The sequence below is a fragment of the Macrobrachium nipponense genome, chromosome 31 (assembly GCF_015104395.2).
Source record: "Macrobrachium nipponense isolate FS-2020 chromosome 31, ASM1510439v2, whole genome shotgun sequence".
Lineage (NCBI taxonomy): Eukaryota > Metazoa > Arthropoda > Malacostraca > Decapoda > Palaemonidae > Macrobrachium > Macrobrachium nipponense.
Window position 1 is genome coordinate 41138183 of NC_061093.1, and position 15000 is coordinate 41153182.

Genomic DNA, 15000 nt, shown 5'->3' on the forward strand with positions numbered 1-15000 from the left:
TACAGTTCGGGAAGCCTCTCTTCACGTTATAGGCAAACTTGTATTCGACCTGCTTTCCGTCCTGCAAATGATAGACGCGTTATTTCTGTTCATTCAATAGTTTGCCTAAGTATCATTCAAGTTTCTTTAACGTTGTTGTAATTTCAGTCTTGAGGTGGAAGTTTTTTTTTTTTTTTTTTTTTTTTTTTTTTTTTTTTTTTTTTTTTGTTTTTTTTTTTTTTTTTTTTTTTTTTTTTTTTTTTTTTTTTTTTTTTTTTTAGGGGGTTGTGGGGGAAGGGGAGCTGTCGGTACTTTTACTTCTCTCTTTTGTTGTCAAGTTGCTTTCTGCTGTGTTTGTGTGGCTTTCAGGTAAAAGATAAATATTAGGAGCAGATAGTTTCTATCATTCAAATGTACTTAATACATGGTTACGTTTTTTTTACTCCACTCTAATGTAAGCTTAGCTTGGTTTGCTTTATAAGTCGATGGCCTTTTAGGCTTGCCCAAGATGTGAATGTCTCATAATAATAATAATAACAATAAAAATAATAATAATAATAATAATATTATATATTATATATTATTATTATTATTATTATTCATTATTAATTATTATTATTATTATTTTATTATTATTATTATTATTCATTATTATTATTATTATTATTATTATAGACAAAATGGTAAATGAAGAACAGTAGGAGAAGGAAAACCAACCTAAGCATGGCATGGATAGACTGTAAGAAAGCCTTCGACATGATACCACACATGGCTATAGAATGCCTGAAAATATATGGGACAGAGGAAAAACACCATCAGCTTCCTCAAAAATACAATGCGCAACTGGGAATACAATACTTACAAGCTCTGGAGTAAGACTAGCAGAGGTTAATATCAGGAGAGGGATCTTCCAGGGCGACTCACTGTCCCCACTACTCTTCGTAGTAGCCATGATTCCCATGAAAAAGTACTGCAGAAGATGGATGCCGGGTACCAACTCAAGAAAAGAGGCAACAAAATCAACCATCTGATGTTCATGGACGACATCAAGCTGTATGGTAAAAGCATCAAGGAAATAGATACCCTAATCCAGACTGTAAGGATTGTATCTGGGGACATCAGGATGGAGTTTGGAATAGAAAATGCGCCTAAGTCAACATACAAAAAGGCAAAGTAACGAGAACTGAAGGGATAAAGCTACCAGATGGAGCAACATAAACACATAGATGAGACAGGATACAAATACCTGGGAATAATGGAAGGAGGGGATATAAAACACCAAGAGATGAAGGACACGATCAGGAAAGAATATACGCAGAGACTCAAGGCGATACTCAAGTCAAAACTCAACGCCGGAAATATGATAAAAGCCATAAACACATGGGCAGTGCCAGTAATCAGATACAGTGCAGTAATAGTAGAATGGACGAAGGCAGAACTCCACAGCATAGATCAGAAAACCAGGAAACATATGACAATACACAAAGCACTACACCCAAGAGCAAATACGGACAGACTATACATAACACGAAAGGAAGGAGGGAGAGGACTACTAAGTATAGAGGACTGCGTCAACATCGAGAACAGAGCACTGGGGCAATATCTGAAAACCAGTGAAGACGAGTGGCTATAGAGTGCATGGGAAGAAGGACTAATAAAAGTAGACGAAGACCCAGAAATATACAGAGACAGGAGAATGACAGACAGAACAGAGGACTGGCACAACAAACCAATGCACGGACAATACATGAGACAGAGAGACAGACTAAAGAACTAGCCAGCGATGAGACATGGCAAAGGCTACAGAGGGGAGAGCTAAAGAAGGAAACTGAAGGAATGATAACAGCGGCACAAGATCAGGCCCTAAGACTAGATATGTTCAAAGAACGATAGACGGAAATAACATCTCTCCCATATCTAGGAAGTGCAATACGAAAAATGAAACCATAAACCACATAGCAAGCGAATGCCCGGCACTTGCACTTAACCAGTACAAAAAAAGGCATGATTCAGTGGCAAAAGCCCTCCACTGGAGCGTGTGCAAGAAACATCAGCTACCTTGCAGTAATAAGTGGTACGAGCACCAACCTGAGGGAGTGATAGAAAACGATCAGGCAAAGATCCTCTGGGACTATGGTATCAGAACGGATAGGGTGATACGTGCAAATAGACCAGGACGTGACGTTTGATTGACAAAGCAAGAAGAAAGTATCACTCATTGATGTCGGAATACCATGGGACACCAGAGTTGAAGAGAAACAGAGAGGGAAAAAGAAAAAAATGGATAAGTATCAAGATCTGAAAATAGAAATAAGAAGGATATGGGATATGCCAGTGGAAATCGTAACCATAATCATAGGAGCACTAGGCACGATCCCAGGATCCCTGAAAAGGAATCTAGGAAAACTAGACGCTGAAGTAGCTCCAGGACTCATGCAGAAGAGTGTGATCCTAGAAACGGCGCACATACTAAGAAAAGTGATGGACTCCTATGGAGGCAGGATGCAACCCGGAACCCCACACTATAAATACGACCCAGTCGAATTGGAGGACTGTGATAGAGCAAAAAAAAAAAAAAAAAAAAAAAAAAAAAATGATAATAATAATAATACTGTTATAGTAAGTGAGTGTATTTGGACGGAAGTTTAAAATCTAAAACGCCTTTTCATTAGGGCCAGTGGATGATAACCTTTCGGTTAAGGTTGAGATAAATTTTTGGGTTAACTAACCAACAAATTTGAAGCGAATGATTACATTCCTGAAAGGATGAGGTTTTTAATGTAATCTTGGTAATTGAATCTTTATATGTAAACTGAGAAAAAATAACTACTGCTGGAAACCTGACAAGGTACCCCTTTCCTTTCACTATTCGTTTCTAATTTTGCTCCTATTAATTTCTGTTAATATGTTACTATTTTATGAAATTCATTATTATTATTAATATATATGCCTAGCTGCACTCCCATGTGGAGAAGCAGAACACTCTATAGAGGTCTGAGGGCATCAGTAGGGGAACCTTCCTTACCTCGTAATGAAAGGTCACCTCGGGTCTAGTGAACCCCGGATTGCACACCATGGCTTCGATATTGAAGACCTGCCGCGTTCCACAACACATTGGAACCGTCACGTTGGCTTCCATATTTTCTAAACGCGTCTGGAGGTCCAGCGTTCCTGAAGGACCCTCGGCTGTGAGAGGTTCCTGTAGGAGGACGACCGGAGTCGGTTCGTCCTGGTGTAGTTCGGATGCTATTCTGCCGGTGTCGTCTCCTAGTGCCAGGGTCGCTGCCGGGTCGCTCTCGGCCTTTGTGCCGATGATAGCTTGCGTCGTCGTCAGTAGCAGCAGGCACTTCAGTACTGGAGGATTCATGGTAAACATCTTCAGGAGGCAAGGGAACGGTCGAGGTAGTGATGCAGTGGAGGGTGATTCTGTGGAAGAAGGCAAAGGAAAAAGGGGTTAAGGGTCTGGTGCCATTTGGGGTGAATTTTTTTTTTTAGTCGTGTGTGCTGTTGCGTTTGCTCTTTTCTATTTAAATGTATGAACTAATATAACTAATATTTTCTTGTCAATGATTGGGGATTTGTGTAGATCCAAATTCCTGCTTGTCTAGAGATCTGAGGCTATGTGTTTTTTGTGTTTGTGCTTGCGTGTGAAAAATATTTAGATATAAAGGACTATCAGTTTGTCTCGTGCACATTTTTGTCAGCTACTTAGATACTGCTTTTGTGCTAATGTCTGTGTAAGAATATTTGTGAAACGATATTTTAAGGACTTCGAGGATTTGTAAAGCTTGATCGATTTTTTATTCAAATGTTTTTACATTTTAATTACCAACTGTGCCATTAGGGTATAATTTTGCAGGGTTCGTCTGATTTCCTTACAGCAAGAGTTATTTCTTTGTTGAATGTTTTTTTTATTGCATTGTGGTAATCTGTAGGATACGAAGTGATTACTGTACAATTATGCATGTAAATTTATAGAAAATGCATCATTTTTTCTTTGCAATTCTCTCTCTCTCTCTCTCTCTCTCTCTCTCTCTCTCTCTCTCTCTCTCAGTACAGTAGAAGTATTGTTATTGGGGTAACACGTCTTTCTTATTGTTTCATGCATTCTATAGTTTCCAGTTGTAATACCTCTCTCTCTCTCTCTCTCTCTCTCTCTCTCTCTCTCTCTCTCTCTCTCCCCCCAGGCGAATGAGACGAAGAGGAACAATGTGGTAAATTCCACTATGCCTCTGTGAGTCTCATTTATGAATGAGGCACCATTTTTTTGGTCTACCGTTGTGGGTTGCCGCTGAGGGGTGGGCGAGAGAGAGAGAGAGAGATATAGAGAGAGAGAGAGAGAGAGAGAGAGAGAGAGAGAGAGGAAATATAAAGCAGCAGACGTTCGTATTTAATTACTCCGTTAAAATGCAATACACCGTCGAAACGGAGGTGTCTCGACAAGGCAAATCCCACCTCTTTCAACCCATCTCTTGAAAACCCATATAAAGAGAGAGTACCTCTGTGGCAGAGGTGACGATTGCAGCCACGGTTAAGGAGACTGTATTAAATTATATGATAAATTGTTACATGTTGAGAATAATGGACTGTTATTGTGAATAATGGGCGAAGGTCTGTCGTTCTAGTGTTGAGGGCCCGCGGTGCTGGTGATAATACCTCCTCTTTTTTTTTTTTTTTTTTTTTTTTTTTTTTTTTTTTTTTTCCCTCCCAGCGGAAAAGCTATTGGGTTGCCATCGAATGTGGTCCTTAGTCTCTGCTCATGGCCTCTAGAGATAACTATATAGATAAACGCAGCATTATGGAAAGAGAGATTAATGAATATGATGAGCTGATAAATTTTCATCGGATTGAAGTCCACGTCATTGGTAATAAAACTTCCGAGTTGAACAATAGAAACAAAACTCTCCTACGTAGGGGTAGGAAAAGGAATCCCTACAAATGACCCCTATGGCGTATACTAAGGGGGAAGGAGGAGGAATTCAGGGTCGTCTTGAATCATGTAATAAGACAGGCGTTGAACCGTCATACCCGTAGTGCCGGCAATGTAATGTGATACGTACCAAGATAAAATGACGTTTCCTCCTAGTAATGGCTGCTTACTCGTGTCCTTTGTATTCGTTTCTAGCTGCAGTTACCAAGGCCAACAGACAGTTTCAGTGCGACGATACTCTGTTTTTTTCCATCTGTCCATTCGCCTGTGGTAGTCGCGCATGGTAACACTGCGTCCCTGGCTTTAAATAGTTACGCTATGTGTAAGTTTTAGGTAAATAAAAGGATATCTTGGTGTACATTTCCATCTGAAAAGTGTTTTAATAATTTACTGTATGCGAATTACACCGTTAATAATCGAAATAGGATATTATTTAAAGCCCGGGACGCAGTGTTACCATGTGCAAACACCACAGGCTGATGGACAGATGGAAAAAAAACAGAGTATAGTAGGTATGAAATTTTATGCCCATGTATGGAGAACCATGTTATGTATGATGTTATCATTGAGATGTGCTTCATTTTGACGATGCAGTGACATGGTTCTGAAAGTGGTCAAAGTATATCTTAGTTTAACCAGATCACTGAGCTGATGAATAGCTCTCCTAGGGCTGACCCGAAGGATTAGGTTTCTATTTACGTTGCTAGGAACCAATTGGTTTCTAAGCAACGGGACCCACAGCGTATTGTGGGATCCAAAACCACATTATATCGAGACATAAATTTCCAATCACCCGAAATACATTCCTCTGATAACGCGCTGGCTGCAGGCGGGAGCGAACTCGGGCTACCAGAACGGTAGGCGAGCATGTAACCGATTCGTCCAGCGAGGAGCTTTGAAAGTGGTTAAGACGAATAGCAGTTTTGAGTGTGTCGACGTGTGAAGTACTGTGGTGGCATCATGAAGTACCGTAAAGTTAGGGACGGACTTGAAAGGGCTTAAAGAGAGCACTTGTATGAGGACCACCCAACATTCCCTTCGTCACCCCATTTTTTTTTTTTTTTTTTTTTTTTTTTTTTACAGTTCTTCTCGGTCATCTACGAAATTTGTGGCGTCTTCCACCACCGGCTTCTGGCGTAGGACGGGAAAAGTCAAGTCATTCGCGTTTTTGTTGGGCGTTTATTTCTCCAAAGTTTCTTTGTTTCACATTTTTTGTGTTTATTCTGTCGTTTTGTCAAACAAAATCTAATAACATTTGAGTACCTGACCTGTACAGGTAATTTTTTATTTTTATCTTTATAGCTTTTCCACCGATAAAGGAATCTTTAGCTTTTTTCAGTTCGTGTCGTGCGTTGCCATTTTAAAATATACATTAGCTCGTTAACAAGCTATGCAACTAATGTCATAATTGCAATGAACAGTGTATATGTATATAGATGGCCGTGTCTCATTGCGTTGCTGGTGAAAGGTCTTGCTTCAAGACAGATAGGGTCATGCACATATCTGATAATCTTTCCTGTTAACGCTGAACGCGTATATATCAGATTCTGTTTTTATTTATAAATTAGTCACTTTTTATATGCGTTCGTTAGACGCGCTTATAGCAGCCATATTTTGCTCAGTTCTTCTTCTTCTAGCAATACCTCGAATCCATTTTAACATTTGTGTGTGACAGATGCTAGTTAAATTGAAATTGTTGCAGCCAATTTTGTAATTGTCTCATTTGACCCATTCACAAATCGCCCCCTCCCGCCTTCCATCAGATGGCCCCCCTAGAGCTCGTCGACTATGAGGAGTAGGCGTCCAAACAAGTTATTCACTGGCCATTCACATTCGGGTAACGAACCGGTCTCTGCCGCCACTTCTCCGGGTCGTAATTGCGCGGCTAATGACGCATCATCGCCTCGTTGTCAAGCACTCCATTGCAAATTGCTCCTTCCTTGAATAGCTCTTGTTATTACCCTCCTCCCGGCCCTTCCCGTTCACCCGTTACCATCGTATCCCATATCACACTCTCTCTCTCTCTCTCTCTCTCTCCTCTCTCTCTCTCTCTCTCTCTCTCTCTCTCTCTCTCTCTCTCTCTCTCTCTCTCTTCATGTTACGTAATAATGAACACGCTCCTTTCGGCTCGAGTTTTCAACTTCTTATATAGTGGTGTTGACGTTCTGCGTTGTCGAACGTCAATAAGATGACGTCGCGCCAGACAGATCTGCTAGTAGCTTGCGCGAGTGGATAGCAGCTCGCTCGGTTTCGTTATGATTTTATTTTTTTTTACAGAGAGAGGAGAGAGAGAGAGAGAGAGAGAGAGAGAGAGAGAGAGAGAGAGAGCCTTTGGAGTCATTTGTCTGTTTCTGGGCAACAAGTATTTATTGAATGATTTTCTAATTTCCAAACACCTCTGCCTCTTGGCAGATAGCATTTGGACATCTGCGTGTGGTGGATCTACTCAGGCATCGGTGACACTAGTCTTTACTTTGAAATGGCTGGGCACAAATTATGAATAACATTGACCCGAATACATCTATATATATATATATATATATATATATATATATATATATATATATATATATATAGTGTGTGTGTGTGTGTGTGTGTGCGCGCGTGTGTAATTGCATATAGTATATAATCATATTATAAATTAAATATTATAGATGAGAGAGAGAGAGAGAGAGAGAGAGAGAGAGAGAGAGAGAGCAACTCAAAAAGGACCGTACAGTATGGGGGGGGGGGGGGGGGGGAGATGTTAGATAGGAAGGGCCCCAACATCCCCGTAAGAATTAATATTTTGTGAAAAAATAACCTGTGTTTAAAGGTGCTGCTGGAATTCTTTATTATTATTAATATTATTATTATTATATTATTATTATTATTATTATTATTATTATTATTGGGATTTCAGTCAACACGCCCATGCCTAAAATTCTAATTTAGAATTACTAGCAGGGTAAATGTTAGCAGTCTTTTCCTTTTAAGGCTTCCTGAGTCTGCGTAGGTGAGGCTTTTTTTCGTTTGTTGCTTGTTTCTCCCTTGTTTATCCAGTCCTGAATTCTGGTAAGCTTGACCTGCAATTCCGGTTCACAAACAGGGTCATGACGGCATTTGATTATTTGCCTCTGGATATTGTGGTCGAGGAGATTCTGATCGTCTATTTTTGGGTCACTATCAAAGCCAACTATTGAGACGGCGGTTTTCCTGTCTGTCCGCCCTAAGATCTTGAACTACTAAGGCACATATAACGGTGCCAGCCGCACGATCACGGCTAACTATAACCTCAAATAAGATAAGAACTATTGAGCTAGAGGACTGATCTTAACTACTAAGGCACATATAACGGTGCCAGCCGCACGATCACGGCTAACTATAACCTCAAATAAGATAAGAACTACTGAGGCTAGAAGGACTGATCTTAAACTACTAAGGCACATATAACGGTGCCAGCCGCACGATCACGGCTAACTTAACCTCAAATAAGATAAGAACTACTGAGGTTAGAGGGACTGATCTTAAACTTCTAAGGCACATATAACGGTGCCAGACGCACGATCACGGCTAACTTTAACTTCAAATAAAATAAGAACTGCTAAGGCTAGAGAGGCTGCAAATGGTTATGCTGATCATCTACCCTCCAATCATCAAACATACCAAATTGCAGCCCTCTAGCCTCAGTATTTCTTATTTTGTATACGGTAAAAGTTAACCATGATCGTGTGTCTGGCACCGTATACATATATGTGGGTCTGGCACCTTATATATTTGCCAACAACACAAGCCACCACCGCGCCGTGACTGAAAGTTTCATGGGCTGCGATGAGAGTTTCATGAGGGTATCGTACAGCATTATAAACTGTACAGAAGACTCGATTGCGCCGAAGAAACTTTGGCGCATTTGTACTTGTTATTGTACATTATTTGATCGTTGAATTATTATTTTTTTTTTACATGATCGTCGACTGTATTTTATATATATGATTGTCGAATTTCTTTTGTTATATATGATCGTCGACTTTTTTTTTTTCATACATAATCGTCGACTTTTTTTTTTTATGCATGATTGTAGACTTTTTTTTATACGTAATCGTCGACTTTCTTTTTTTTATACATGATCGTCGACTTTCTTTTGTTATACATGATCGTCGACTTTCTTTTATACATGATCGTCGACTTTCTTTTTTATACATGATCGTCGACTTTTGTACTTGTCGTCATTGTTATTATTGTTAGAACAGGAAATTTGTAGATGGTGGAGTTATTTCGTATATTGGATGGCTAAAGCTTAATTCGCTTAGAAACCCGTGAGTTCTTGAAGGTTTGATTTGCCCACAAACCTGGGAGTTTTAAAGTAGATTTACCTGAAGATTCAGCAGTCTCTATGTTTTAAATTTTCCAACTCACATGGGAGTTTCTAGAATCAATAGCCCTGGGGCATTATATATTTACTTCAGACTTAGAGGTTCGTATGTTAGAGAAGTGCTTATCCAAAAGGACTGACTACTGCTTTCTTTGTGGGTAGTCATGAAGTGTTTCAAGTACAAAATTGAAGGAGTGTATTTATAAACAAACTGCCTCTGAATATACGAGTGCATTTATAAACAAGCTGCCTCTGGACATACGATTTCGTTATCAGTATCATCACGTTTTCATTTAGATTTTCATCTTTATATCACTCTTTCAGTTGTAGAATATGAAACTAGTATTTGACATGCTGTAAACAGCATGCATATTTCTATTTATTAGTTGCGAAGGGTCTAATTTATAATTAGTGACCTACAAAATCTTCAATAAGAAATTTGTTTTATGTATTAATAATATAATAATAATAATAATAATAATAATAATAATAATAATAATAATATCCTTTATTGAACCTGCAAATATTACATTATTTTGCTTAGTTCTTGAACAGTTGAGGGACAAACGTTTAAGTAATGAACAAATGAATTATAAATCATGGAATTTTCCATTGTTTCCTTCAATCTGTTTCTGGTGTAATCAATGCCTTGGCATAACAGGGAGGAAGGAATGACAAAGATACCTCTTTTGAGCTTCCCCCTCCCCGATGGGGGGGGGGGGGAGTGGGGGCGTGCGGTTGTTCTCATTCCTTCCTCTACAAACACACTGACCTTGACTAACTGAGAAATATTTAGGTCGTAGTAGGCTGTATTTCCCTGAAGGGAGATAGAGGGCTTTTGGTACCGGGCTGCCCTAGCAGGCCCCAGGGTAGGTGCGTAGCATAAGCCCTTGATTAAATCTTTTGGAGGAGGAAGTGTGTATGTGTGTGCCTATGTGTGTATGTGTCTGTGTGTGTAGTGTGTGTGTGTGCATCTTCCTTGGTATGTTGTTGTGACCCAACTGCTCTTAATAGGGACTTGTGGTTAGTGTAGGGCTATTATTGACATGTACAGGGTGTCCATAAAGTCCCAGTACCATTCTTAGCAATAAATACTCGTAATGGTACGTGGACTTCATGGACACCCTGTATTTATTCAATGGTATTATAAGCAATCTTATATTTTTTCTATTCTGAATATATTATTTGTTGAAATATTGATGAATAGCAGAGCTAATGATACAACTATGATAATAAAGATATTACCGAAAAAAATTACATTTTCCTGTTCGGTAAAAGAAAGGTTGGCCCCTTATTTGACACCTGATGCTGTTTTATAGCTGCTGTCACTGTGGCGAAACTTATTCAGTTCTCATAATTGTATCTACGAGGCGATGTTCCATTTGACATGGAACTAACAAGAGCAAATCAACCAGGTTATTGAAGCGTCGCTTTTCGTATATATTTTCATAAGGACCCCCCTGAAAGCCAGCTACCATTTTGAGAAGACACATTTTTCCCCAGGTACTGTGCCCAGTCATCAAACATCTGAAACTGCAGTCTCATTAAACGCAGTGATCAAATTCAATCCGTCCACCAACTCCCATTGAAACAGTTAGCATAATCTTCGTTGATCTCATACACTGTTTGAGGGGGGGGGGGGGGTGGGGGGGGGGGGTTGGGGGGGGGGGGGGGGGGGAAATGTCAAGGCTGCACGCGGCAAGTGAGGTAACTTGAAATACATTCGCGTTCGTTCAAGGTTAGAGTAGTTTGCATGTTCTTACTTAAACAAATTTTCCTTCGCTGTCCGCAAATACAAGAGTGATTCTCGGGATCTTCGTTGCATCGAGAATTTTCATGAATAAAGAGCCACAGTTCGTAACTACGATCGCTGACTGAGCACACAACATTTTCGCAGCCGCCCAGTCAGTTATATCACTTTCACTAAGCAAGTTTTTATTTCCGCTCTGTTGCGGGTTTTTGCCGTGGGCCTGGCCAGGATCACCACTGACGTCTCTCTCTCTCTCTCTCTCTCTCTCTCTCTCTCTCTCTCTCTCTCTCTCTCTCTCTCTCTTCCCCCTTTGGTATTTAACCAGCCTGTAACCTTCCGCGCTGTTATAGACTTGCTTAGCTCATTTTTGGTGTTCGTAAACAGTGGCATTGTTTTGTTCATTTGCACTTCTCGTGGATGGTAGGTTTGTTTCATGTTCGTTATTATTTTATTTATTTATTTATTTTATTTTTTTGCCCAGAGTTATTTGCAATTTTACTTTATTTGGTGGCAGAACTCATTTGTATATTTTTTTCACGCTTTCGTGACCCAATTGTTGATCTCTTGTTACTTTAGCATTTTACTAACTTTGCATATTGACTTTTCTTAATAACAAGAACTCATGTCACGCTTACGTAACTTAGTTATTTATGGTTTGTCATATGGAGTGCAGTCTCTCTCTCTCTCTCTCTCTCTCTCTCTCTCTCTCTCTCTCTCTCTCTCTCTCTCTCCAAAGGAGTTTTGCCTACGGTATGAGGCATCATGCTAATTACAGTATGTAATGTGATGCATTTGAATTGCCTTGCTTTCTGTGGAGTATTGAGAATTAAAGATAAGAATTTTTAATGCCATACAAGAAAACACCTTTTAGTCTCGCGCTTGTTTTCAAATAGAAAAGCTTTTCTTGCCATTTTTTAAGTTTTATTATTATTATTCATTATTATTATTATTATTATTATTTTTTTTTTTTTTTTTTTTTTGGGGTTTTTTATTTTTTTTTTTTTTTTTTTTTTTTTGCTCTCACAGTCCTCCAATTCGACTGGGTGTATTTATAGTGGGGGGTTTTCCGGGTTGCATCCTGCCTCCTTAGGAGTCCCATCACCCTTTTCCTTCTTTCTACTATTGTGTGCCGTTTCTAGGATCAACACTCTTCTCATGAGACCTGGAATCTACTTTTTTCAGCTCTAGTTTTTCTAGATTCCTTTTAAGGGATCTTGGGATCTGCCTAGTGCTCTATGATTATGGGTACGATTTCCACTGGCATATCCCATATTCTTCTTATTTCTATTTCAGATCTTGATTTACTTATCCGTTTTTTCCCTATCTTTCTCTTCAACCTCTGGTGTCCCCATAGTATTGGCGACATCAATGAGTGATACTTTCTTCTTGACTTTGTCAATCAACGTCCACGTCTGGTCTATTTGCACGTATCACCCTATCCGTTCTGATACAATAGTCCCAGAGGATTGCTTTGCCTGATCGTTTCTATCACTCCCTCAGGTTGTGCTCGTACCACTTATTACTGCAAGGTAGCTGATGTTTTCTTGCACAGGCTCAGTGGAGGGCTGGCCTGGGGGGACAACTGAATCATGCCTCTTTTTGTACTGGTTCTGTGCAAGTGCCGGGCATTCACTTGCTATGTGGTTTATGGTTTCATTTTTTTCGTATGCACTTCCTACATATGGGAGAGATGTTTATTTCCGTTTTTCTCTATCGTACTTTGAACATATCCTGGTTCTTAGGCCTGATCTTGTGCCGCTGTTATCATTCCTTCAGTTTCCTTCTTTAGCTCTTCCCCTCTGTAGCCATTGCCATTGTCATCGCTGCTAGTTCTTTAGTCGTCTCATGTATTGTCCGTGCATTTGGTTTGTTGTGCCAGTCCTCTGTTCTTTCTGTCTTTCTCTGTCTCGTATATTTCTTGGGTCTTCATCTACTTTTATTAGTCCTTCTTCCCATGCACTCTTAGCCACTCGTCTTCACTGGTTTTCAGATATTGCCCGCCCCAGTGCTCTGTTTCAATGTTTTGACAGCAGTCCTCTATACTTAGTAGTCCTCTCCCTCCTTTCCTTTCGTGTTATGTTATAGTCTGTCCGTATTTTGCTCTTGGGTGTAGGAGTCTTTGTGTATTGTCATTTGTTTCCTGTTTTTCTGATCTATGCTTGCGGAGTTCTGCCTTCGTCCATTCCACTATTCCCTGCGCTGTATCTGATTACTGGCACTGCCATTTGTTTGTTATGGCTTTTATCATATTTCCGGGCGTTGAGTTTTGACTTGAGTATCGCCTTGAGTCCCTCTGGCATATATTCTTTTCCTGATCGTGTCCTTCATCTCGGTGTTTTATATCTCCTCCTTCATTATTCCCAGGTATTTGTATCTGTCTCATCTATGTGTTTTTGATGTTGCTCCATCTGGGTAAGCTTTATCCTTCAGTTCTCGTTACTTTGCCTTTTGTATGTTTGACTAAGGCGCATTTTTTCTATTCCAAACTCCATTCTGATGTCCCCAGATACAATCCTTACAGTCTGGATTAGGGTATCTATTTTCCTTGATGCTCTTACCATACCAGCTTGATGTCGTCATGAACATCAGATGGTTGATTTTGTTGCCTCTTTTCTTGAGTTGGTATTCCGGCATCCATCTTCTGTAGTACTTTTTGTCATTGGGAATCATGGCTACTACTAAGAGTAGTGGGGACAGTGAGTCGCCCTGGAGATCCCTCTCCTGATATTAACCTCTGCTAGTCTTATTCCAGAGCTTGTAAGTATTGTATTCCCAGTTGCGCATTGTATTTTTGAGGAACTGATGGTATTTTCCTCTGCCCCTATATATTTCAGCATTCTATTAGACATGGGTGTGTGGTATCATGTCGAAGGCTTTCTTATAGTCTATCCATGCCATGCTTTAGTTGTTTTTGGAGCCTTCTCCTATGTTTTCTTCATTACCCACATTTTGTCTATCAGGAGCTGGTCTTTTGGGGGGGGCCCCTACACTTCTTCTGCAGCCTTTCTGTGTAGGGGATGGTGTTTGTCTCCTCTAGGTAGTTGTATAGTCCTTTCACTGATGATAACCTGTTAGTTAACTTTCACATTATTGGTAGGCAGGTGATTAGGCAGTAGTTACTGGCTATATTTCCCTTACTCTTGTCTTTTTGTACTAAGGATGTTCTTCTGTGGGGTCATCATTTTTGGGTGCTTGGTGATTTGAGAATACAATGCTGGAGGTTTGTTTCTGCTATTCCGTGGGTGTAGGGCCTTGAAGTTTTTGAGCCAGTATCCATGGACTTCATCGGACCTGGGCCTTTCCAGTTTTGGCATTTTCTTTAGTTGGTGTCTGACTGTGTCTGTCGTGATCTCTGTGAATCTTTGTTTTTATTCTCCCTGTTTCTTCTTCCTTGACTTGTTCCCTTGAGCCATGTTGCATGTTTGTTGTGTGATACCGATTGTTCTCCATATGTTTTCCCCAGAGTCTCTTACTTGGTTCGGCTTTCAGGAATTTCTGGGTGGTTGCTGCCCCTCTTAGTTGGCTGTATAGTTCTTTTTCTGATTGGGTTCCGATAGTTTGTTCTGTTGGTATCCCTTATTCCTGTTCATGTACCGTTGATCTTGTGTGCTTTGGGCTTAAGCCTCTGTTTTACATCTCATTGTGTGTTTTAGTCCCCTCTCTTGTACTTTGTATTTCTCGTTGAGTTCCTCCCTTGTTTTTTCTTGCTTCTTAGAGCCTTTTTTCTGCCATCTTCTTTCAGTTTACTCAAGTCAGATCTCATCACCATGAATTTGGCTTTTCCAGGCGCCTTTTCCAAAGGAGGTGCTGTTTTGGTTTTCTGTTGGGTTGGGTTGTGACGGTGGGTGTTTGGTGTTCGAATCCCCATCAGTTCTGCTACTAATCTTGCTCCTGCATTATGTCAAGTTATTTGTTCTGTGATACTGGTGGTGTGTATTAGGCCCATTATTCCATTGACCTCACTTGTTTTCTCCCCTTAATTTCTGGTGT

The 15000-nt window shown here is 40.0% G+C and overlaps 1 protein-coding gene across 1 annotated transcript in view; it reads right to left on the reverse strand.

Annotated features, from left to right (window-relative positions):
* The window catches only part of LOC135206911 (G-protein coupled receptor Mth2-like), a 76870-nt gene that overhangs the window by 37958 nt on the left and 23912 nt on the right, over window positions 1–15000 (reverse strand). The window contains exons 2-3 of the mRNA XM_064238400.1: window positions 3005–3405; window positions 1–61 (exon numbers count right to left, since the gene is read on the reverse strand). The exon at window positions 1–61 is cut by the window's left edge and continues 60 nt beyond it. Coding sequence (XP_064094470.1) covers window positions 1–61; window positions 3005–3355 — 412 coding nt within the window. The 5' untranslated portion in view covers window positions 3356–3405. The remainder of the gene's footprint in view (window positions 62–3004; window positions 3406–15000) is intronic.